The 26,603-nt window shown below is 42.4% G+C and overlaps 2 protein-coding genes across 4 annotated transcripts; both read left to right on the top strand.

Annotated features, from left to right (window-relative positions):
* The first annotated feature begins 34 nt into the window (after nt 1-34).
* Nucleotides 35-2,818, top strand: fuz (fuzzy planar cell polarity protein). Its single transcript, XM_035430401.1, has 2 exons — nt 35-260; nt 687-2,818. Exon 2 carries the CDS (start codon nt 1,014-1,016, stop codon nt 2,274-2,276), a length of 1,263 nt encoding a protein of 420 aa, XP_035286292.1. The 5' UTR covers nt 35-260; nt 687-1,013; the 3' UTR covers nt 2,277-2,818.
* A 2,531-nt stretch (nt 2,819-5,349) lies between these two features.
* Nucleotides 5,350-22,431, top strand: gpt2l (glutamic pyruvate transaminase (alanine aminotransferase) 2, like). 3 transcript variants are annotated; one of them, XM_035431396.1, is made up of 12 exons: nt 5,350-5,525; nt 5,981-6,170; nt 16,457-16,546; nt 16,710-16,818; nt 17,052-17,185; nt 17,467-17,710; nt 18,042-18,121; nt 18,544-18,680; nt 18,968-19,142; nt 19,579-19,734; nt 20,027-20,139; nt 20,815-22,431. In XM_035431396.1, the coding sequence occupies exons 2-12, from the start codon at nt 6,030-6,032 to the stop codon at nt 20,903-20,905; spliced, it is 1,470 nt and encodes a 489-aa protein (XP_035287287.1). In that variant the 5' UTR covers nt 5,350-5,525; nt 5,981-6,029; the 3' UTR covers nt 20,906-22,431. The 3 variants fall into 3 exon arrangements, with proteins under 3 accessions (XP_035287287.1, XP_035287288.1, XP_035287285.1); XM_035431397.1 differs by lacking the exon at nt 5,350-5,525 and adding an exon at nt 5,575-5,725; XM_035431394.1 differs by lacking the exon at nt 5,350-5,525 and having other exon boundaries at nt 5,740-6,170.
* The last annotated feature ends 4,172 nt before the right edge of the window (nt 22,432-26,603 follow it).

Here is a 26,603-nt window from a genome sequence, read left to right as displayed (position 1 = left end):
GTAAATTTATTTTTTCGTTAAAAATTAAGATGAAGTTACAAAAATGTATTTTGGAACACAGTGTTACCTTAAAATAACCACTTTAAATAAAGGAATAACTTGTAAACTACAGTAAAGCTCAGTGGTATCAAGTATCTCTGAAATGCATCTGAAATGCAGCTGAAAAATTTGTTGCAACGGAAACGGAAATACTGGAGAGAAATCCTGGTTACTGTGGAAACGAATCATACAGTGGAGTGACGCGGAAGAGCCGAGAAAAGGTAAAAACTGCTTTACAGTCATTTTCCACGGATGTAGATCAAATACATATATAAAATAAAACCACTGGTTCGCAGCATGCAGTTGAGAAAATAAACGTCAGCTTGTTAGCTGCTGAATTTTTAAGCTTCTGAAAGTTTCATCATACTATCGCTTAGTTAGCTAGTCTAGCTAGCGCTAGTTAATTTAGATTGACATCACCACTCAGCAAGTTAACTCGTTACCTGATAATGAGGCCATATCATAGCTAGCTTGTTTGTGAGTAAGGAAGACAAATTTAACGTTAGTGACCACTAATTGTCATAGCTGCTACTAGGTTCAGACATGGTTACGGGCATGTCCGTTTACCTTAATATTACACTCACTTCAGTGAACGCATTTCATTCATTCATAACGGCCCTAATTATTTTTTTTCCTCTCCATGACAGGAATTCGCGTTTGAAGACTACTCTGCAGTTATCCTGGTTTAATGATTCTCAGCCTTGGTATGGTAACTTTATTTTTTGATTCTTATCTGCTTGGAGTGTGCTGACCCAAAATTGGAGACGCCAGGGTTCTGAAACATACACATTCTTTTGGGGAACCCAAATGATCATCAGCTATATGAAGTGCAGTGATGTAGACATTTGTTCTGCACATTGGTTTTCTGAACATCTCTGCTGATGTTCTTGCACTGATAGCTGCACGCACATGGGTGTGGGTCCGAGTAGTGTTTTTTTCATTTTGCTCCGCTGTGCGCTGTATGTCAGTGCGCGATGCTCCAGGCGGGATCTGTGCAGCTCCTGTGCCTTACGGCCAGCAGCGGCGTGCCTCTCTTCTCCCGGGGCGTCTCCAGGCAGCTCCCTTTCTCTGTCATCGGGTCTCTGAACGGGGTGCACATGTTCGGCGGGGGCCAGGGGGCCACGCTGTCCTGCTGCGAAACGGACAGCGGCGGCCGCGTGGTCTGGAAGGTCTTCCAGGAGAGCGTGATGCTCATCGCGGTGAGCGGCGAGCAGGGCGGCGCCGTGGACGACCTCCAGCTGCGCCGCCAGCTGGAGAACACGTGGAACTGCATGGTGCTGGTCCTGGGGCAAGATGAGCTGGTGACCGTGCGCAATGTGGAGCGCCTGAAAAGGGACCTGCGCTCCTGCTACCGGCTCATTGACCTCTTCCTGGAGGGCGCTGGCGACGGGATGGGGGACCTGACGCACTGCGCTGACTGCCTACTGGCCCCGCAGCCCAGCCCACTGCAGGAGGCTTTGGACGCCTTCACCCACGCCGCCGAGAGCGAGTTTGGCTGCCTGCTGGTCCACGGCAAGGTCGTGGTGGCTACGGAGAAGTGGTGGCGCCTGGCACCCCAGGAGGTGGTCCTCCTGTCCGCCCTGGTGCGCACCTTCAGCGGGTCAGCCTCCTGCGACCACCCCGTGTTCCTGCCCCAGGGCAGCCCCACGGTGCCCCTCCGCCTCCTCCGGTTCCAGCTGCTGCCGGGGGCGGACCTGTGCGTGCTGTGCGGCCCCGCCCCCTCCCTGCAGACAGCCGAGAGCGAGCTGGTGGCGCGCTTCTGGTGCCCCCTGGTGGAGACACTGCGCGGTTGCCTGACGCTCGGAGGGCGGTGCCTGCCGGGCTCGGTTGCGCTCCACGGAGACGTCCTGGGCCTGCTGCTCATCAATCGGGAGTCCAGCAGGGCCGTCTCCACCGTGCGGTCTGGGGACATGCCCCCCGGCCGACCCCGCCCCGCCCGGTGCCGGGAACTGCTCCGGCTCTTCTACGTTTTCGCCGCGACGCGGTACTTTGGGCCCGAGGAGGTGGGGGCACTGGGAGAGAGGCGGCGGGGCGACCCGCTCAAGGAGGACTTCTCCCTGGGCTTCTCCCATCAGCCTGTGCAGTGTTACCTGGTGACGGAGGAGTGTAAGCTCTTCGGCCTTCAGACCCCTCAGCACCAGCTCTACCTGCTGATGCCCATCTCCGTGCCAACATTCGCCCTGCGCTCCCTGGCCACCCGCACCCTCTCCGCCATCACCAGCAGCACCGGCTTTTAGGGCAACGATGGCACTGATAAGCATGTGGGGCCCTCTTCTAATACTTGAATCAGAAATGACTTGCAGATGTGGGAACTCACATGACCACAATGCAACCCAGTTACAGACACTGTAAGTGCAGTGTCAGTATTTGGGCAGGGAAAAAGCTCAGTGCTCATAACAGCTTATAACAAATTATGACAGGTAGGCTATAACAGCTGCTCTTTGAGGAAAGTGAGGAGCTATTGGAAAGTAATGATTTTTGTCAGAACACTGTTGTTCATTGTGGCTACCAATTAAAGGAAAAACACAGGACTATACATTTCTGTTTTTTTTATAGCATTTATTTCAGTGGGATCTGCAGTAATTGTGGATGTTATTTATAGCGGGTCTGAATCTGTGACTTAATGGAATATTTTGGATGAATGTAATGCTTTGTCCTATTTCAAAGTATTTGTAATAATGTTATAAATTAACTTTAATCAATCAGTTATTCTCTGTTTTGATATTTGTGAACAATGTTTGAACTTAGGTAAATAAAAAGAGAAATGATTTACACCTTGCATCGAGACCTGATCCATTCGTCTGTGTTTGGAAAAGAAGAAGTAAACTCCATGACAGAAGTTATATTCTTTATACTGCACTTGATTGGGTTGTCATGGCATGTCTCCCTCTTCTGGGTAAGTATGGAAATGTTTTAATCTTTGAGTTATTTTATGGTTTGGAAATGTTTTTCTGAGAAAGCAGAATTAATACTAAGATTGTGTGCAGTTCATAGCTAATTTCATAACTGAAGTTCAGTGTTGCATATGTGTACCTTCCTGCTAGCAAGTTGCATGGTTAGGAAACTGGACTTGCTAGCAGGAGGGTACACATTTAATTCCTATTTCAGCTAATGTTGTGGCCTGATTAGAGTGTTTAACTTTATATTGAAAAATTGTCCTTTGCAATTTGACAAAACCTACATTTAGAGGTCAGGACTTTTGATTTGAGATTACAGATAAGGGTAAAAGCAACACGTGGCATGGCTATTGATATAATGGTAAACCCGTAAAGAACACAGTGGAATTTCACCCACATGTCTTTAAACATGCTATAAAATTCTCTTAACTGATAAAATGTGAACATTTTAGTTTAACAGTTTCTCAAATGAAAACTGTTTTTCTTTGAAGTGGCTGTTTTGCATTTTTCGAGCTCATTTGCTCTTTAAAAAAAGAAAGAAAAAAAAAAGACATTTATTAGTCTAAACCTTGCATGCAGTCCCTCTTTTAATTATTATTCAGAATGCAGTCCCAGTTCTGGATCTGGCAGCTGCGAACCTGTTCCATCTGATCATTTGAATTTTTGATTATGGAGCAGATTCTACCGAGCTAAGAATGGATATTCAGAATGCCAGAGTGCCAGACGCAAGTCTCATGATGTGAAAAGCAAGGCTAATTGATTCAAGTTTAATGATTCAACTTTTATGAGCGTTGTCTTGGTACTTAACATGCTGAAAAGCAATTTTCCCCTCTGACTTTAGACCTGAAGTCATGTAGTTCATATAGTCATTGTGTAAAGTAGAACTAACATCAGTTACTCCTGCAAATGCAATGCAATTTTGTGCAAATATAGAATACTTTATGCAATAATGTATCAGCTAAAGAAGCAGGGGGATTATGAAGAAATGAAACATAAGAAAGGATCTGTGCATTAACCATATGTTGCCCAGTAGTTCTAATGCTGTGTGTGTGTGTCTCCATGCAAACCTTACCGGTAGTCAAAAACTTTTTCTGTACATTGTTCTTGCTGCATTTGCAATTAAAATTATGTACCACTGGGTCACATATGTCCTGGAGCAGTAAGTTTGCATCCAGATGGTTTAACAATGTTGTAAAAACATCAGATTAGTTGTCAATTTTCCATGTCCACACTGTTGAGGATGTCCTTATTGCATGCTGCAAAAGTTTATGGGTCATTCTATGACATCAATTTTGACCAGAGCTCAACAGAAGGATTAAATTATATTATCCATTGATTTTGCTCAACAATTACTGAAGCAATTTCCATTCATGCTCGAGAGTGTGACTGTTACTGCACTTTCTGGGATAGGACATTTGGTTTGAACACTAACAATACCCCTCACGGCTGAGAATATGAGACTTCTCTCATATGTCAGTGAGATGGCTTCTCATTCCTGAAGTATTTGTGTGTGAGTGGTGCACTGCATTACTACTGAAGTCAGCAGTCACCCCTGAGAGTTGCCAGGTGTTCAGTGTCTTCAACAAACACTTTGACAGCTGTAGTGTGACCTCAAAGACTGAGAACCCTGCTCTCCAGAATTCCTGGCATTCCAGAACCCAGCAGGCTCTGGGGTGAGGGCTACTGAAGCCTACTCACCGGATAGCATTGCTGCCCAGGGTCTAAACTGGGAGAACCCCAAGTATATCTTCTACAATGCATATTATAGAGTCATTTCTGCCGGCAACCATAGAGTATGGCAATGGCACTTTCAAACCACCCTTCCAGACACCATGACAGAACACTAAACTTCAGTAGGTGCATTTGTAAGACTGGTAGAATATGTGAGAGAGAAGGACTCAGGAAGAATATTTGCTTGGCTGAACCGAACATTTTTAAAATCAATGTTTTGATTTTTATTTCTGAGTGTTATTATTTTCTAATGTTTGTAGTGGGATATGGTGTGGAAATTCAGTTGGGCGTCATATTATTTTAAATATATCCAGTGTATTCTGATACCAGGAATGGTTTGACCTTGAGTAAAATCGAATACTGTTTTGGAATTTAAGAAAAATACACAAAATACACTTCGAGTTTTCATCTTTCCATGCGTTTGCGTTGCCAAGGGAAATGTGTTCCTCAATGCGCTCCCGTTTTCGACCTCCACACTCTATAAACGTTAGTGCTTAAACTTTCACGACAGAACGTTTTGTATCTGCTGCCTGACTCCTCTGCCACTAACAACCGACCCAGGAACATCTTTCCCATCCCCCATGTTAACCTTGGCTATTGTGAGGGACAAGCTGAAACCGATCCAGTGTTGAGGGGTAGGAGCTACCTATATGAACTTTCCGAGAGGAGGAGCTCCTTGCACTTCTTCAGCAATGTTTAGCCTGCAGTCCCCTCCCATATAGAATAGGCGACTTCATCTGGCTGCGAGAGGCGGACAAGTTTTCTGTGAATTCTGACCACTCGCCGATTACTGGGCTTGCATCGCCCGTGTCATCCATCCGGAGATTGGACTCAGAATAGGCTACTACTAGCCTATTGGTGCGTAGGAGGGAAAGAGGGGGAGGGCGAAATTTGAAACGACGGCAATGTATGCAGTTGTCCAGATGTTGGAAAATAGTTGATGAGAGTGGGTGATTGCCTTTCGCATAAGCGCGAGCGCTACCCTATTGCTTCCAATTGATTTACACTCTCGCTTTCATCTCCTGAAACATCTGCTTCTGTCGTCTGCGGGTACAAAGGTCTGTTTAGTCGTATCCTGGAGTTGCAAAACACTAGGCTGGCTGGCTATTGCTTTCGCTTTACATTTTTGTTTCTCCGAACTTCGCTCCAACTTCGAGCGCACAAATGCTGCCACTCCGAAGCGCGCTTGCTGGCCTGCTGCGACAGGAAGACCTGGGTGGCTGTGCGCTTGTTTCTGCTTTTTGGCTTCACAAGTCCGCTGGCCGTGTGATGCTCAACCCACTTCGACTCTCCCCCCTCTCCTTCTCCCGCAGAACTGTTTGCGGGCTATCCGCTACAAGGTGCGGACTCATTCAACGGAAGATGACCGAGAACGGCGTGACTTCCCGACGAGGGAAGGTGCTGACCATAGACACTATAAACCCCAGTGTCAAAAAGGTTGAATACGCAGTGAGGGGTCCAATCGTGCAACGTGCGGTGCAGATCGAGAAAGAACTCAAAGAGGTATGCACGCAATAAATGGGATTCTTTCTTTGGAACCTGCACGTGGGCACGTGACCTACCAATAGGGGAGAATCACTATAAATGTAACCTTGTTTGGATGTTTGCTAATTTACTCAGAAATATTTAGCCTAGAACTAATACATTTGACTTCGAATAGCTTTGACATGTCGGTAGTCATGGCCCGTGTCAATTACGCTCATTACGCTCGGGTCGATCAGTTTAAACCAAGTACAAGTACAAGCAGTCCGATGTTACAGTCATACAAACTAGTCGATATAATAGTAACATAGGGGCAACATATTTGTAACAATAAATGGAAACACCCTTTCTGCGCATACTAATATTAATTAAAGAATCACATGTCCTGTGGTAACGTGAGATCAGCCTGTGACTTACCCAAATGGATGAGGAATGCTGATTTTGTTTGTTTCTTAATACTCAGGTAAGCTTTTACAAAGCGAGTAGGCTACTATACATACCAATCTAGTATGCTTATTATAAATGGCTGTTTCTTTTCTGTTAATCACTTGGAGCATCCAGAAGATGAGGCTATGACAACACCGCGAGCAAATTATCGGAACACATTTAACATTGAACACTGAACTAAAAAATTCAAACACGTTCATGAGTATGCCTACAATGTATTTCTTTAACAAATATTAGCACCATTTAAAATGCCCAACGTATCCCCAGAAGGACTACATGCAGGCCTAGATGGTTTTCGATACCATAATGTCCCTAATCTCCAAATCAAGCCCTCTCCATAACGTCCCTGGGTACCAGCCCTCTCGTTTTCTCTTTAAATGGTATTCTGTAAACATATAACATCAAAAAGCGCGTTATTTGTTACAGCAACTCAGAGGGGGAACAGGGACATCGTGATTTTGGTCATCCAGCAAATGCTAAATGGATTCAGAAAGTCATAAACTTTTCAAGGACAGATGACTTCTTAAACTTATGTATAATTTCATTTATTGTCAATAAAAATATTGTCTTATATCCGAAAATTACTTCCGTAACAGATTTCTAGCCTACTTTCTCGCTCAAAAACAGTTTTTTCCCCTAAAAATATTTCCCGCGAAGGTTGTCGAATTGCTCCGTTTTTTTTGGCACAGCGTAGATGACTTAATTGTGCGTATTACATTTATGATGTAATATTTATACCCACACTCCTGTAGCTACTTATGACAAAGCTGTTGCATTCGCTTTGATAGAGTAGCCTATGTGGCTACACATTAATTCCAAAATAAGCGTTATTTTTGTGGGCTACTTGTCAAATATATATCATACCTTATATCACAACATGTAGCTACTGATATTAAATGGCATATTCTTTTATAACTTGGGCAGGCAAATTAGGCAGATCTCACGTGCTCATTTTTTTATTTTTGGATGCTGTCACGTAGTTCAGGAATGGAATGTCTTGAATCAGCAAGACAAGGGAAGCGTTAAACATTATTTATCACTCAGTAGCCTACATTTTTATTTTTCTTGGATAACGAAAATTGCAATCCAAGCTGTTTGCGTGTTCATGGCCAGCTTGCGCAGTGTAATGTGCGTTAAATCATTATCCGGTCTCTGACGTTTCCCCTGATTCCTGGGTAAAATCCGATGACCTTCAAACAAACCATTTCACTTTCATAGAGAGTTAGCAAACACATACACTGCAAGTTGTGGGGCGTTTAAGATCAACCTACTTTGTTGTAGCGGCAAAACAGCCTCAAGGCTGTTTGCCCTTACATATCGGTCGTGGCCTGTTCATGATATCCTTAAACATGAAGGTCCATATTCTTGGTTTTAAACTTTTTTCCTCCACAGAGTTTAATAGGCTTTTAAATCATACTCCTGTTAACAAAAAATTGGAATTTTAATAACTCCCTCACCTACTTCACTATTTTCCTTCTTGTAGCCTATGGTGTAAAAAAGAATCTTTCATCTATAGAGAAATAGAAAAGTCCTTGCATTTGGATAAAGCTGCTGCTGGTATGATTACAGTCTTTGATTCAGTGGTGATAAGTTTCTAAGTGCTCTTTTCAGTATGTACAGGAGTTGTGCTTGCAGGCTGCACAGTCTGAATTTAGTTAAAACACTTTGTTGTGTTAGCAGGCCATCTCGTGAGCCTAATTTGTGGTGGAAGCTTGATGAGTTTCTGGTGATTTGAATCAAGTGAACCATGTTACGTGTTTGTGTGTCCCAAACCCCCATGTTTCTCCCTGCCTGAAAGCAGCTACTCCTCTTGGCAGACAGCCATTATCAATGCATTTGTTTACCCATCCTGGTTTCAAAGTCCATGTGTGCATTGTCTTTGTCCTCACGCAGTCCAGCCAAGGGACTGTTTTTGTACGGGGAAGAGGATGTGGGATTATTCTCAACCAACTAAATTAATGAAGGATTGAACAAATAAATGAATGACAGAATTAATGAAAGAATCAGCACCACAACATGTATAGTTAGAATAGTAAATATGATACAAAAAAAACAGGATCCAAAGTGTGGTCTGCTGTTCTAGTGTGCTTGTGGGCCAGACGAACAGAAAAGTGTTCCAGAAATGTCCGGGGATAACACTGCAGGCAAAGATAAGTTCATGTTGCGTCTGTTCAAACACAGCTGCGTAAGTTGCAGAATTCCGTGTGTTTGGTGCGCAGAGTTGTGGAGCGCTTGGTAGGGTCTGAAGGTCGCCCTTGTTCCTGTCGTTATCACCTTGCTGTCTACGTGCGGCACCACTCTCCAGCCGTCACTGCTTCTGAGGTGAAAGTCCGCTTTGCCGTAGAGAGAGACGGTTTAAGTCCAAGTTGAAGTTTCACAGAGGCCGTCAGAAGGCTCGATTTTCTGGGCCAATGGTGAAGTATTTGAACTGTGTCAAGAGGGAAAAGTCCTGTCCGGTTAGGTGAACGTTCAGGTCGTCCTCATTTCTAAGCAATCCTGACTCCCTCCGCCACATTTTACCACAGCTGTTATGAGCTGTGTAGTTTGCGGTGGAACAAAATGTTCGATTACTGGAATGTTTGATGAGTGGAACGGGCCATTGAGCCCATCATACGGACACATCATTTTGCCTGCTGTCTCAAATGCATCTTCAGTTTCCCCTCCCTTCTTGCCCTCCTTTACAATCTGAAAGTTAAAGAGGCATTTGCGGCACTTCTCCCTATCAGGACATTCAATGTTCTCATCCACAAGTTAGCACTGATACTGAGCAAAAGTTAAAACATTAAAATATCCTGCACACAGTTTCCACTCTGCATGGTTTAGACATAGCCAATTCAGTTAAATCCTATGGACATTATTTGCATTAAAATAATGAAACAATATTGCAAAAGAAAAAAATATTGTCTTTGCATTGCAGTTAATAAATTCACTTTGGGAGCATGAAACTTGCAGGATGTTTCCTTTTTTGCCGTCTTCTTCCTTCTTGTAGTGATTGCATGGCTGTCTTAAAGAGCTGTGCAAAAATGGCGAATAGGCGAAGTAGTTGTTTCTGCCAGTACTGGCCACCTATGAGGAGTACATGTTTCTTTACACTGAAGGAGCTTCCTGGAACAGCCATTTATGTGCTTGACCCCATTAATTACCTCCTGTAGAACTCCCAGATGTAAACCTCTATAGCATTCACATGTTTGCACGTTGAATATGTAATGAATAAATCCCCCTTTTAATTATTACTGTCTGTGCTAGAATGTTCCTTGTTTATAAATATGCATGGGAAGATGGGCATGTTGAGTAATAATATACTGACAACCAGACTTTTGGCAAGGAGAGCTTGCTCTACTCTAGGGTCATGGCCCTCCTTCCTTTACTGTGCCGGGGTGGAAGGGGTTAGTGGTATAAATCATTAGCAGACAAGATGACCCCAGCCCCACCCCCTCTTCCCCCCAGCACCCCATGCGTCAGGATAGTTCAGAGTTGTCATGGAAACTTCAGAGCGGAGTTGTTTGTGGAATCACATGCCCTTGTTAATGGGTGCCCTCGGTGAGTGCGGTTTCCTGGAAGAGTCATGTCCAGTGTGTGCATGAGGCTGAGCCACTTTAAGAGACGGAGAAAAGGGGGGAGGGGGGGTAGTGAATGGCACCCACCAGATGGTTCTGCAGTGCCGAATTGGTGCTCTGCATAACCAGTTGGGCCCAAGTGTGCCCCCATAACCCTGTCACTCAAACTTGATGCCGAGACAGGTCTATTCAGACTTTGATGCAAGGCTTTCTCTGGTGCGGTAACCACACCTTAAATGAAATGATGTTTGAACTCTGATTGTGTGAAATAGGGTTGCAAGACTGTGGCATCTTGCTTTCCCAGAACTTTTAGCCAGTACAGCCTTGTAACTGCAGAAGGATGCAAAGTGAATTCATTCGGGATGTTGAATAGTGAGATACGTACAGGGCACGGCTGAAACAAACCCAGGCCGTGGTGCAGACTGATGTTTAGAACAGTGTTCCTTCAGCTAAGTGCATTCATCAAAGTGAAAAGTAACAGAGTCTGTTGCTATTGATTAATTATTCTAAAGCCACATTGGTATGGTTTTGGTAATGGTGTTCGCATTATGGCTACACAAGACCAGAAAATCTGGGTCAGACTGATGCAGTTGGTATCACTGTGCACCTGCAGTTGTGAGCTATGAAACTCCTGCGTTGGGCTGGGTTGTTCCTGTAAGGACCTGATAGAAATTCTCAGCTGTTAAAACACCAGCTGTTAACCCAGGTGAAAAGACTATTGGGAAAAGACTAAAAGAATGGGTAATCATTATAGATTATTTTATTCATGAGCTCTGTCGGTCTCCTAAATCAGGAGTTTGGTAGCTTTTTCTTTTGCGTTTGGAGTTTTACTTAAATGTCTGACTCAAGGGCACAACAGGTTATTTTTTCTTACCATGGCAATTCTTATCCTTGATCAATCTTGAACTGAATTGATAATTTGTTCCACAAGACTGGATTATATTTACAGGCTTGGAGATAGCACAGTCAGCATGAATTAACACAAGGCATACTTTTACCATAAAACTAACACCCTTTCCTTCTGTTGTCTGATTATCATTTAGAGCCTACATAGTCTCAATCAATCAAAACTGAATGTTGGTGTCACCAATCACCAGCACCAGAATTAAAATCAGGTCATTATAGCCATAGACGTGTATGGCTGCTGGAGGCCAACAGAGTATACTGTAAAAGCACTCCAAGCCATTGCCCACAGGGGTTGTATCTACTCCAGTCAAATATGGCTTTGCTCAAATGTGCTAGTGCAAAAGGGGTATAAATGTTCTGCCGGTGTTTATACCTGACTGCTTCCATTGTGAACTCCCAGAGAGTATCATTTCTGTGCAGGTAGTCAAGCACAATGCATTCTTTCACCACCTTTCTCTTAGGAAAAAAAAGCATACATTATGTGGAACCTGGCAAAGAGTCTGAATGAGAGAATTTTCACAGACAGTCTGGGCACTTTGAGTGTAGTCATCTCCTTCCTGTTACCTGATATGCCTTCTTGTCACAATGTGGTTTGTCAGTTGCTCTATATTTTACTTTATGTTTTGTAGGAGAGCCATTTTGGCATTCTCTTTTTTCTCTTTGGCCACAGTGTGAAAGGATTACCTGCAGTTCAAGCGATACCTTGTAAAATCTTCTTATACAGGTCCCTGTACTGTAGGGTAAATTAATTACTTTAGAGTTCTCACTGCACTTAGCCAGAGAACCTGGACTCTCTGGCATTTATTCATGCCCTGAAAACTGTTAATATGTGTTTTGTTTCTGGAATTCACCAGATTTCTGGTCAGTCTGTCTGGTCTGAACCCAGTTGCACACATGGGAAGTCTAGTTGGCTGGTTGGGAGTTACAGACAGTGCACACACATTTACACACACTTAGTGATTGTTGTGTGTTTCTTCTCTAAGTTACACTTGGATTTGAAGAAGAAATACAAAAATATAGCATTCACATCTCTTGTCACCAATTTTATGTAAAAGTTTTTTTTTTTGCTCCATATAAATAGCATGTATTGTACCACATTACCTGGGCCAAAAACACATTAATTTAATGCACTACCAAGAATATTCTGTTGCTATTTTGCTATGACGTGAACAACATTAGTGGGATAATGGGTGCTGGTTACCCAGTGTGCCGTGTGGGTAAAGTAATTTGAGGTTTGTGGGAGTGGAGTTTGAGTAAGCCTGGACTTACAGAGTACAGAACCAAAGTGAAAAGTCGCATAGATGTTTCCTGGGAACACCTCTCTCAGGTGCAGCGTGAAGCAGATAAAGAACCAAAGGTAAAGTACGGAAGATTTATGAATTACGATGGCACTGAATATTTATGTGAGCTGTGAGGAGTTGATGCAGGATTTTCTTCAACAGGCCATCTGGTTCTTTCAGCGTATTCGTTTGTCTATATTTTTTACTGCTACTCATTACCTTTGGGTTCATCGTATATAAACGTACATCAATGAAAATAGCATCGGCCACAAAGAAAACTTAAACAAAAACATATTTACTCATATTCAGGTTTCTTATTACATAATGCAAGAACACATTATTTCTATATTGCTACATAAAGAGGACAAATATCAGCAAGTAATAGTTATATTTTTAAAGGTTTATAATGCTAGCATAGCCAACAATTTGCTGGCTATGCTAGCATTGCTTTTTTAATTTATGATCGAAACAGGTGACCTTTATCCACCCTGTTACCGTAACTTTAATATGATGATTTGCAAAGTGCTATTTTGACTTTTATTTATCCAATCAAGACAAGACAGGAGGGGCGCAGGACAAACATGGCTTGTGAGTGGCTCAAATAAAATCTCATACAAACATACACATTCTGTTATAGTCATCACTGACTATTACTGTGTAAATCATGTCATAACCACAGTATAGCAGTAATAATATGGGGCATGCATCATCAATAAAATTTACAGAGGCCTACAGTTATCTGGCATTTGGTAGGAATTATAATTTTCTTGAGCTGTGTGTCGAAGAGGTGGGGTAAGGGGGTTGTAGTCCCTGTTGTTTGATTGTAACATGGGTTTCAAATACACCTTGGAAGTTGCAGCTGTTCTTTGGAAGGGTTACAAGCCAGCACTACCCATAGGGAGGAATACAGAGAAAACAAAGCATTTCGCACTGTAAGCTCTTCTGCAGCTTTTGTGCTCTCTTGTTGATAACAAAACAGTCTCTCAAAAAATGTAGACTCAGGTCCACATTGAACCCTGCAAGTGGGTGTCAGCTTCTGTCTTCTCTTTGATTGGCTGAGAATGAAGAACACCTCTGATATCCAGCCAATGGCAGCGGAGGAAGGTTTCTTGTGGGGTGAGGGGTTTATGTGAGACATGGACAGGATGCCTTTGTCATTGCTGACATCGGGTGTCAGTGGGGGTGGTGGTAGTGGGTAAACCCCTTACCCCTCCACTGCCTCCAGGATACATCTGGATCACTTTAGCTCTTTAAAGAGATAGTTCACTTTCTGGAATTTGTGCCGTTTAATTCTTAGTGTGTGTTTAGATTGGTACCTGACAGATTTAGTCTGCAGTGAAGTATACTTCAGATACAGAAGTTTCTGACAACCTGCCTGCTTTACAATGCTGGGTTTGGGGCATTCGGGCAGTTTGTGATCTAAAGCGAGAAATACTGTTTAGGTAACTGCAAAGCAGCTTGCACAGTGATATTTTTCCTCCAGAGGCTGTATGTATGTATTATTACCCTATTGTTCAAAGCATTATTTTTTAATATTATTTTTGGTTGGATGTATTTCCTATGGTGCATGGCAGCTGAGACTGCAGTGCTCAAGCAAAGTACCAACACAATATAAAAACTTATACTTATGTTTATAATTGTGAATTAATATACAATGTATCTGTCCATATGCACAACCACTGGAGGCATAGCATTGCTGTATAATCTGCTTTTGAGAAACTTGAACTGTATTTTTTATCTGTATTTATTTTTATCTTTAGATAATGAACCTTCGAATGCCATAGATTACCCATCATAAAGCCAGCAGGCCATCAGAAACTTCTGTAAATATCTAAAATGCCCTTTGTGGTACATGCACACTGTGGTAATCAAACCTATGCACTACAACTTACTGTGTATAATATATAATATAAGAACTGATATAATATACAATATAAGATACCAGAAATTGAACTCTCTGTAATGTGTCTCAACACTGGCCACAGAGCTCTAAATTGCCACGTGCTTCAGGAAAAAACAACTGTGACCTGACCATAATCTGGATGTCCTCTGTGTATTTTAGAAGCAAGTAAATATAGAAAACGAGTGAGAAACAAAAAGAGGGAGGCGGAGGGTTGAGGAGTGAGGGAAAGGCAGATAAGTCATTTAAACTCAGCAATGCTTGTCTTCGCCCACACTGTTTTACAAATGAGTGAACATAGCAAAATAAACTGTCTTGAGCAGTTGCTCATATAACAGGCCTTCTGTCTGTTTTTTTTCTCCCCACCAGTGTTTAGTGTGAAAAAGAGTGAGTGGTGCATTCTGTGTAAAGCTGTGGAGCCATTATCGCCTCATTGTAGCTTCTCTGTCCTGAACTCTTGGGGGGAGGAAGGGCATTATGGAAGCATCAGTGAGCAGCCCTGCTGGATGTTTGTAGTCTGTAGCAGGTTCGCCCCTCATGCAGGAGCTTGGCTGCTGGCTCGGTGCCATCAGGGGGCTGCGCTGTCTTATCTGTCTCCCATATGAGCTGGCCTTTTCAGCTCAGTGACTGCAACACCCCTGTGCCTGCTACAACTGACACACATCACACCTCACAGTCATACTGAATGTTTGCATGCAAAGGCCCATGGGTATATAGAACATAAGCAAATGGAAAATAAGCAGATCTTTTTTAAACATATGAATTTAGTATGAGGACCATACGGGACAGCGTGTCACCATTGAATTGAATTTGTTATTTGTAAATTACATCTTGCTTCTTTCTTATTATTCAGTCATGTAACCTGATGCTTAAGGGGACAATTCAAGCCAGTTATCTAGCAAGGGTACAACAGCAGTGCTCTACCGGAGATATTGACTTTCTGGATACATGTCCCATTCTTTGGAGGCATACTGCACTGTTTCAAATGTGAGAATGAAATGTGGAATGAAAATCTGCAAATGCCAGCTAGTTTTTTTTCTTTATAGATGTTATCTGATATTTACTGAGCATGAGAAATGTATGGCTTTGTACTGTAAACAATAAATGAAATAGATATTCTGAAACATTTATTGAATCAACTGCAATGAGAATGTATTGTAGATTACGTTTTTAATATGATTGAAAAAATATGGAATGGCAACATTTTCCTTCATGAAAATAGGTCAGAAAAAAATGGTCTTTTCTGAATTTTTTATTTTTTATTTTATCTGAGAGATATTGGCTGCAGAAAAGTAGAAAAAATAGAATCAATAAGAGAGGGAGTTAATGAATAATTGTTGTGCTGTTGGCCAGCAAATATAGTCAGTATTTAGTGTTTTGTGACTTTGAACATTTGTGAGAGGGAGTGAAAGAGAAAGTGTGTGTAGGAGTGACAGAGAAAGGAACAGGTTTGCTGATATCAGAGCCGGGTTGGCCAAAAATGAACTGCCTTCTGCCTTCATCAGTAAAAACAACAGAAGATTTTTTTTTAAATGCTGACTGAAACTGTTTTTCCACCATAGTGTTTACTCTCCTGATAATATGAGCAGTTTCCCAGCAGTATCCATTCAATCTGTTCGAGTTTGTAAAGATTAAACACACAGCCTGAGCACAGGGGTGTGCCCTAGTACTGAGCAAATTACTGAGGTAAACACAGTGCTGCTGTCGTGTTATTCTAAGTGATTATACACTCAGCTGGGCCCAACAGAAGGATTATTGTGAAATATTGTGATGCGGTCATTTGTAAAATCCTACTTATTTCCTGAGGTCCCTTACCGTTAGCTTTTGCTCTTTGATGTGGGCTCTGGCTGAGATATATCTCCTGGGGGAGCAGGAGAGCCAGGTCTGTAACTGATTGGCAAAAATATGGCAGTGGCTTGAACAGAACAGTGTTGTAACAATGCTTTCTTGATTGGTTCCTTTGAACTGGATATTTTCCCCTGGAAAACTGACAAAGGGTCTAGATACAGCATTTTTAAATGGATCATAGTGGAATTCATTTGACAACATTTAATACATTTACTGATAGAAAGAAGGACTGTTTGGCCCTGCATCTGAGTTCACTCTCCCTAAGACAGTGACAAGCAGTGTTAAGTGATTCACAGATTTCTATGATCTGTCATCCATTATGATCTCTTATTTCCATGTGTCTCTTCCTCTGTCATTTCTCTTTTTTAGGGAGCTAAAAAGCCTTTCACAGAGGTTATCAAGGCTAACATTGGCGATGCTCATGCAATGGGCCAGCAGCCAATTACCTTCTTCCGACAGGTAAGGATTTCTTTGCCTCTTTAATTTGGGACAACTCCCAATAGGAAGACACCCAGTGGACCTTTCTCCACTTCTTTCCGCCCCTTTCTACCCCATTAATCTCTCTCTCTCTCTCTCTCTCTCTCTCTCTCTCTCTCTCTCTCTCTCAATGTCTGTCTCTCAGGTGTTAGCACTATGCTCCTATCCAGAACTCCTGGATGACCCCAGTTTTCCAGAAGATGCTAAAAGTCGGGCACGTCGAATCCTCCAGTCCTGTGGAGGTAGAAGCATTGGTGAGAAGACATCCCTCTGAAAAATACCTGTTTGTGTGTGAGACTATATAGTGTGTTTAAGCAGTTGTATTATTGTCCATCCCAATGGCTGTGACTGCAGTGATGTGTATCTTAATGGGTCTATAAACAAGCATTGCATAATCATACACTGGCATTACTGCAGTTGATGCTATTGGAAACGTGATGTTGTGTTTGTTATGTTTAGAGTTTGACTTCTGCGATCCCACTTTCAGGGGCCTACAGTGCCAGTCAGGGTATCGACTGTGTGCGCCAAGATGTCGCTCGCTACATTGAGCGACGGGACGGTGGTATCGCCAGTAACCCTGACAACATCTACCTGACCACCGGGGCCAGCGATGGTATTGTGGTACGCGTTGCTTTCACTAGCAGCCCCGTGTGTCTGTCACAGTTACCTCCTGCAGTCTTTTCTCCCTGTCTGTCGATCTGTCTGTTCGTGTGTCTGTGTGTTTCTGAGAGCTGCATATGTCAAGCGCAGTATATCGTCCACAAGGCTTGCTATTTATTTTATTTTTCGCTGTTTCTTTCCATTTCTTTTTATTTCCCTTCAATTCTCCTGACGTCTCTCCACCTCTTTCCTTCCCTCTCCCCTTCCCTCCCCTCTTCCTGTTCTTTCTCTTCGTCCGCCAGACGATACTGAAGCTGCTGGTGTGCGGGGAGGGTCGGACGCGCACGGGGGTGATGATCCCCATCCCGCAGTACCCCCTGTACTCGGCGGCACTGATGGAGCTGGACGCCACGCAGATCAGCTACTACCTGAACGAGGACAGCTGCTGGAGCCTGGACATCAGCGAGCTGCGGCGCTCCCTGGCTGCCGCTCGGGAGCACTGCAACCCCCGCGCCCTCTGCATCATCAACCCCGGCAACCCCACCGGTACCGTCTGCTCCCTTTCTCTGATTGACAAATCAAATCCTGTCTATGCCTGCCACTGACCAATCAAACACACTGAAACCCTTAAGAAGTCCATCACCAATAAATCCCCATTGATACCATCCAATATGTGTAGTACACATACAGTATATCCTAAGGCATAAAGGGGTATTGCCAGTGGGTCCCAGAATACTAGTTTAAGGAACCATCCTGACAAATTCAGACAGTAATGTATAATGTAATTTAAAAATTTAATGATAAAAAGACTACAAATTCATATAACGGAAATTTGTCCGCATCCCCAATGATATTTTTTCTTGCTTGTGTGTGATAGGTCAGGTCCAGAGCAGGCAGTGCATTGAGGATGTGATCCAATTTGCCGCTGAGGAACACCTCGTCCTCATGGCTGATGAGGTAACACTTTGTGATGTCACAGTGGGTGGAGATGTCCTGTCTCTGCATAATTACAGCACTAATATGAAATCAATTTTTAAAAAATCTGTGAGCTATGTACAAGCAATTAGCCAATAAACCTTTATTTATACAGGGTAGGTTGACTGGTTAAACATGCACATTTAGAGCACCGTCCTGTTAATCAACCCATGTGCCGCAAGCGCTGCTTTTACCCATCAGCCATCTAATTTCAGCGATTTGAGCCCTGAGGGAACTAGTGTTTAACTGAGAGAAATATATTCAGTGTGTAGAAAATTGTATTCAATTCCTCTCCCTTGCATTACCTCTATTGCCATCCATACATCCAGCTCTCAGTTTTCACCTCCTCATGCAGACACCTTTACTTCTGTCCCTTCCTGTCTCACTTGCGCTGTTTCTGGCAGGTGTACCAGGATAACGTGTATGCAGATGGCTGCCAGTTTCACTCTTTTAAGAAGGTCCTGTTTGACATGGGGCCAGAGTACTCCAACACTGTGGAGCTGATGTCCTTTCACTCCACATCCAAGTGCTACATGGGAGAGTGAGTATTTAATCTGCTCTCTCTCACTCTCTAAATTCTTACACACACACACATACAAACACACATACACACAGACAAACATACAAATATGTGCACACATACTCATGCGCACATACACATGCACCAACACACATGTTGGAGAAAGGGATGGATTTGAAGTACTGAATGATCCTTACATTCATCCCTCCTACTAGTTACAGCTCTCCTGCTTATGTGACCATTTTGCTTTTTGAATGTAATGGGGGAGGAGCACAGATAAAATCTACAGTGTCTGCCCCGCCCCACAGGTGTGGCTTCCGCGGAGGCTACATGGAGGTGATCAACATGGACCCGGCTGTGAAGGAGCAGCTCACCAAACTGGTGTCGGTCCGCCTGTGCCCCCCCGTCACAGGTCAGGCTCTCATGGACCTGGTGGTGAATCCGCCCCAACCTGGCGAGCCATCCTACACCACCTTCCTCAAGGTCTGGAGAAAGCCACCTTAACTTTAGACTCAACTTATTCAGTTTCCATTTCATAATAATTAGCTTCTGTAATAATATAAAGTGAAAAAGAAAAAATTGATTTATATAAAACCTACCACTATATAAAATAATATATGTATGTCAATTGCAGACTACAAAATCATTCTATCAAATGCACAAGAGAAAAATAATGTTTGTAACAAGTACTATATAATACATTTTATTGTGTCATTTTGCTATATATTCTGCAATACTATACATTTTAATGTTTCAATGAAGGATATATTTGTTCATATGAGGTGTAATATTTTTCTAAATAACTTTAAAATGAGTTCCATAGGTTTGGGATATTAAATGTTGGAAGGGATGCCTTCCTCAGTAAGAGGGTTACTAGTGCTTAAGCGATTCTCATGCTTGTCATTAATAACCCCTCTAGGAACGCAGTGCCACCCTCAATGTCCTAGCGGAGAAGGCCAAGCTCACAGAGAAGATCCTCAACACAGTCCCCGGGATCACCTGCAACCCTGTACAGGGGGCCATGTACTCCTTTCCCAAAATCTCCATCCCCGAGCGCGCCGTCCAAGAGGCTAAGGTCGGCCCTCTCACCCCCCGCTCTCTGCCACTCACTAAAGCGTTCGCTTCGGCAGTCATTCAGCGAATTTCTCTTTCTATCCTGTCATCCATCTCTCTCTCTCTTTTTTTCCCTTCATAAATGTTTTAAACTGCAGGGTAATTTGTAACATTTCTCTCCTGCTTATTATGAATTGACAGAAAAACAAAAGGTTGTGGTTCTTGTCTTTTGAATATTTTTTTTGAAACGTGGTTGAAATCCTTGAAAGTGCTTTTTAAAGTTCTATTCTCTCGATCTCTCTGACTCTGCCTAGGAAAAGGGCGTGGCCCCCGACATGCTGTACTGTATGAAGCTCCTGGAGGAGACTGGAATTTGCCTGGTCCCAGGAAGTGGGTTTGGACAGAGAGACGGAACCTACCACTTCAGGTATGCGATTCTAAGTGCCCCGTAGAGTAGCACTCCATGCTTCTCTTTTAGCCCTCATCTACGCAGCAGGATGCTCAGTGTAAAATCAACTCTGTTAGAGTACTTTTAACTCTGAGTACACGTGGGGCCTGTTTTACTCTATTAGCTTATTTAGTAATGATAATGTTGCTGTGCAACTTGTGAATATGTGGTTGAAGAGCACCCTTGAGAAATATTGCACAGTACCGGCTCTCGAGATTACTGATAGTATTTTCACAACTCAAACAAAAACATTTTTCCAGTTTCCTCTTTCTAAGGTTGCAGTTGCCAACAGTGATGTTTTGTTTTAAATCAGCGTTGCATGAAACCGGTCCTGGGGCCCCCTGTTTTTGCTGGTTTTGTTCCAACTATAATTGAATGCCCTCAATTGTAAGGAGCTGTGAATTGTCCTTACAGTAATGAGACATATTTATATGGCTATTGATGGGTTATTTTCACTCGTCACATTATTTTAGGAAATAGCTATACCTGCCATGAACAATAAATGTCCAGAATTCACATTTCAGGACTATTCATCAGTCAGATAAGCTGTTTTCTTTTTCATTTTTGTAATGAGCTACTTGGCATGACAGTTGAGTAGCCCTGTGTGACTGTTGAGTAGCCCCGGTCTCCACCACATCCTGTTCTCTATTCTAGAATGACCATCTTACCACCGACTGACAAGCTGAAGGTCTTGCTGGACAAGGTGAAGGAATTCCACCAGCACTTTACCCAGCAGTACTCTTAACACCCTCTGTCACCCAACTCCCACAGTCCTACCACATGTGTGTGTGCGTGTGTGTGTGTGTGTGTGTGTGAGAGAGAGAGAGAGCGAGAGCGAGAGAGAGAGAGCAAGGGATCGAGGGAGAGGGAGAAAGAGGGAGGTGGTGGGGGTGGAAGAGGGGGATAAAAGAGATTGAGCGCCAGGCACTGAACCAGGATCAGCCAGGCCTTCACCAAGTGCCTTCTCAGACAGTGACCAACACAAGGCTGAAACCTCCATTTGTCTGGAATTATATGAAGTACCTTTGAGAGAGAGAGTGAGAGAGAAAGCAATAAGATTGTGTTTGTCTGTATGCAAGGGACACATTTGTAGACAAATACACAACACAGTCACACTGACGAACATATGCATGCATTCTTAGCTATATCAGCCCTGCCATCCTAAACTTTGAAAGAGAAAAAAAAAAAAAACAGCTGTTGTTCAGCAATTCCAATGTGCCTTTTGATCTCTTCAACCCCCATCCCAAACCCCAACCCCAACCCCCGCTCCCATTCCACCCCCAGGACCAGAACGGTTTTTAAAAAAAACCACGCCTTATACCTCAGTCTCTGTCCTGCCTCTGAACACACTTTAGATGAGTAGAGAAAGCATTATAATGCATCAGGGTTGTCATGGAAACTTTGTAGGAGGAGTGTATAAGCAGGAGACAAATGCCATGTCAGTCTGATCCACAGTTGTGTTACTACAAGATAGGAAACCAAGAGCAATGGTTCTGTTATCACAGATCATCTCAGCAACAATTATCTAATAATAATAATAATAATATTTTAAAGCTAATTTTGTCGAAGTGTTTAGCAGTTTTTTTGTAAAGTTAAACTGCACTTTTTAACCTTTAAGACAAGCCATTGAAAAAAGAAGCGTAGGTGAGTTCATAGCAATATTTTATTTTTACAGTACACTACATTCCACTCAGGATAAAACCTATAATAATTCAACCTCATTTTTGGATGGGTCCTTGGAATGAACTTTGAGCTAACACGTGAGAAAGTTTTATATTGCATTGATATTGTAATGCTATAAGGGGTGTGTACTGGCATGCATACAAGGACACCTACTTGTGCTTGAAAGGGACTGATATGACTACACAACCTGGCTACATGAACTGGAAGTGATTGGAGTAACTGTCTAATTGCGGTGTGTGTTGTGAACTTGTGACTGTTTCTTCTGAACACCCACTGCAGCGGTTTTCAATCAACAAATATTGATTTCAATGAGTGTACAAATAATGTAACATAAATCATCAGATTATTATTGTCTTCATTTTTTATTTAATCATTCAAATGTGTCGATATCCTGTGACTGACAGCAACGGACGTGTTCTGTTTTGTAATTCAAATAAACCAAAGTATCAAAGTCTATTTGGTTAGTGGTCATTTTCCAGGTATTTATTCAATTATGAAAATGTATTAGGGGCCAACTAAATTGAATGTTCATTTAAAAGTGTTCAACAACCACCGTGTGATTTTTAATAAATGTACAGCTTGATGAATGTAGCTTGTGTGTGTGTATGTGTGTGCGTGCAGACATCCACTGAATAAATACCTTTGGCTATTGGGAGTACGGTGCTATCTCTGGAGCAGTGCTGGAGGATCAAAGTGGAGGGAATGTCAATACCACTCACTAATTAGTGACTTTTTTTTTCTTTGTCACCTCAACTGTGCCAACAGCCACCCTTGGCAGCAGGAATCAGGCAGAGTGTCCGTTGCTAATGACCTGTTTGAATGAATTTTTGCTGCAACTTTCAGGACAGTGAACCCCACACATCCTAATGTGTTATGAACTCAAGAAACAAATATTTCCCTGAGTCACCTATGTGTGTCAGCACTGGGGATCACAACCTGTGGCAGTCCCTATGCCCCTACAGGGACCTGTATGGTCCTTCTCTCATTCTCCTCCCCGTCGGTACAGTACTGAACTCATACCATGTGAGACAGGTCATCCCAGGTTGCTTGGTATGCTATAAATGTTGAGGGGTCTGGAAGTTGCAAGTCTATTGGAACAGCACATCAAGCTGAGACAGAAAGTTGGAGAGTGAGATAGTTGACTGTTTTGCCTTACTGGGTGGGGGTGGCCTTGGTGGGTGGTATTATTCAGCAGGGTTTACGGGTGGAGTTTTTGGGATTGTGTCTTTTTGAAAGCTTTTTGTTACACAGTTCACGTGTGGCTAGTTTCTCTGTGATGTTACCAGGTTATATTACCTGTTATTTCAAGCTTTTTAACCTCACAATTACATGTGAGATCATATGTCAGGTTATAATGTTTGGGCCGCTGGTGTATGTTTTATTTATTCATTTTGAATTAAAATTCACAGTAGGATTCATGATCAACGGAGTCTCACCGTTCTCTTAGATCTGATGATCAAAGATAAACTTTTGCAAAGCCGCTATATGTTATACCACCTTTAGCCACTAGAATGCACTCTTGCCACAGTATCGTTCTACTACAGGTTTCTAAAAGGACATTTCACTGGCTTATGGCAATCTAGCTATCAGTGTCTGGTACACTTGTATCCGCTGTGGCTTCTTAGCAACAGTAGCTATAAGTGATTCCATGGAGACAAATAATGACCTGTGTACATGTCAGTTCTTACTTATATATTTATATATGTGTGTTCAGGTGTATGGGTCGTGTGTGTGTGCATGAGGGAGTGTTAGCAACAGAAAACAGTGTGTGTGTGTGTGCGTGTGTGTGCGTGTGTGCGTGTGTGTGTGTGTGTGGTTCAGTAGCACTGCGGAAAGTCAACCAGCTCCAATTGTACATTTGTCTCATATGTAGATGAAGCTTGAAGAGTCCATATATGTCAAATCCTTTTCCAGAGACAAATGGCTTTGGTATTTCATGGCTCTGATTAGGTGCAAGGCAGAAGCACATCGTTAGTTTCACACCTCTGTGAAATCAAATAAAGATTTTAAAATGGCAGACTATGTTTCCTTAGAGATTTTAGAGTGACATAAAACCACAAATGCATTTCATGTTGTTCCTTATAATTTTGTAGATATCCAAGTGAGATGGTCTAAATCAGTTAAGGGGTTCTGTTGCAGAATTTTACTTGTTTTAAAATATCAACATTACATTACTCCTATCCTATAAATTAGAAGTGAATGAATGCTTGTCTTCAGATTTCAATGAGTCAATTTTGACAATGTCCCCGTGCCTCCCCAAGACCAGTTAAGCCATTTATGTACACTCCTGGGCAAAAAAAAGGGCCAAGCCCAAAATGGCAAAAAAATAAGCTTTCAATGGTCTTAACAACAAATAATTGGTCAGAAAATTATCAAGAATTAAACAAATGCACTCCTGAGACCTCCTGTGCCACCATTTGCTCGTTTACTTTTGCTGCAGTGAACTGTTTGGGGAAAAGCTAGAAACAGGGAAATTCACTTATACAGTAGACAAATTAACATAACGTCAAATAAAAGAGTCATGTTTTGTATTTGGTTGCATATCATTTGCATGCCATGACTTCCTGATATCTGTGACCTATCAACATCATCAGAGTCTGGATATCTTATTTTCAGGTTGTCCTACAAGTGATACAAAAAGTCTTTGCATTTGAATGGATCTCTATGGGAATTGGGGGGGTGGGACTAGATTCAGCTGTAAACTATGCTGATACAGTATGGAACACATTTGTTGGTCCAAGGTATCAAATGAGCCTCAAACCAGATATGGCAGATATGCAGTAGATACTACAAGCATTGTATCTCCTGATTAATTTTCCTGTTGAACTCAATGGAAAAAATATTCAGGAGAAACAATACTGTATCAGCATAATTTACAGCTGAATCTAGTCCCATCCCCCAATTCCCATAGAGATCCATTCAAATGTAAAGAGTTTTTGTATCACTTGTAGGACAACCTGAAAATAAGATATCCAGACTCTGATGACGTTGATAGGTCACAGACATCAGTAAGTCATGGCATGCAAATGATATGCAACCAAATACAAAACATGACTCTTTTATTTGACATTATGTTAATTTGTCTACCGTATAAGTGAATTTCCCTGTTTCTAGCTTTACCCCAAACAGTTCACTGCAGCAAAAGTAAACGAGCAAATGGTGGCACAGGAGGTCTCAGGAGTGCATTTGTTCAATTCTTGATAATTTTCTGACCAATTATTTGTTGTTAAGACCATTAAAAGCTTAATATTTTGCCATTTTGGGCGTGGCCCATTTTTATGCCCAGGAGTGTATTTAAAGGGATGTTTTCATATTGAACAATTAATTTGCAGAGGATTGGTGTCTCTTGAGAATCACCACTCTGCCCCCAAGCATGTGCAGTTAGGTTATTTAATCGAGGTAAGGAGATTGTGAACCACACTCCAGGGTTTGCAAGAGAATTTGATTATTGTAGTTCCAATGCAATGTAGACTTAGGAATTTATCAGGAACTACTATCCAGAGCAACTTACACAGCTTTAATGTTTACATTCTGTAGTACCCATTTGCACAGTAGGAGATGCGGGAATATTGAAGCAATGCGGGTTAAGTTCCTTGCTCAAGGGTGCATCAATAGTGCCTCAAATCTTCACCCTCTGAGGTTAGGAGCCATGTTCCCTGACCATAATACTTCCCTGCCACTCCACCTTCAAATTAGTTTAATCAGTAAGAAAGAGTTTTGTTGTCAGAAAGGGTTTTGTGGTATGGGTTTATATTTTAGTAAAGGGGAAAGGCAACCTTTAGATTTTTAAGATTTAAGACATAATTTCATTATATTTCCGAGGGCTCGGACAGTAGAGGCACTCATCTTGAGTTCTGGCTGACCCCTAGAGCTTTGACATCAGAGGGTTGAGTCTGGGCTGTTTCATAAGTCAGGTGTGACCGGGCGTGTGCAGGGGTAGAGCACAGTCTCGGTCCTGCCGGGGGGGTAGGATGGGTTTAAGCCTGCTGGGCTTACTTTGGCTGTTGCAGTATTAGCTCTTCCTGTGTGGCCTGGCATGTGAAACGCAGTCGCTGGCTCATGCTTTGTAAGAGTGCTCGTGCTTCGAGCTGCAGCGCTCCTTGTGTGCAGTGCTCTGAAATGTGTGCGGGCCATTCAGTTTGGCTGGAGCAAAAATAAATAAATAAATAAATAAATAAATAAATAAATGAGGCAAAAAGGGACTGCTTTGTTCTCGGTGCAAGTGAGATGATGTCTGATCGCAAAAATGACTTCAGCAAGCAGGAGACCAGCAGATCCTGTGAGCTTTACAGCCCTACAATTCCTGCAGAGTTGACCATCCCTGATGCAGACAGCAACATTCAGCTCAAAACTTTACCATTTGCAGCTGATGTCAGTCAGTGTGTGCAGGTATGAATTGCATAAATTTGAACAGGATGGCTACACCTTGATTAGACCGCATATTTTTCTCTCTTTGCCTCTTTCTGATCTCCACTTTGCCTATCTAAGCCCTCATCCACTGTTTTTGCATAATTACTGTAGCCCTTCACTCTGTTATGTTCATGTGTATTTCTGAGCATGCAATACGCTGAAAGTAAATGTATTTCTTTGGTAATGTTAACCTACCAACATTCACGTTAACTGTCATTATTCAGTAAAATCTGGAATTATTCAGTTATTTATAATATATGTAAGTAATATATTCTTTGGAGGGGGGGAAAAAACAGGAATTATTACAAAGTCAGGAATATACATATGTCACATTATGCAACACATTGCGG

Source organism: Anguilla anguilla, chromosome 8, assembly GCF_013347855.1.
Source record: "Anguilla anguilla isolate fAngAng1 chromosome 8, fAngAng1.pri, whole genome shotgun sequence".
NCBI classification, from domain to species: domain Eukaryota; kingdom Metazoa; phylum Chordata; class Actinopteri; order Anguilliformes; family Anguillidae; genus Anguilla; species Anguilla anguilla.
The sequence above is the reverse complement of the archived record's forward strand: the minus strand, read 5'-3'. Positions and strand labels throughout refer to the sequence as shown.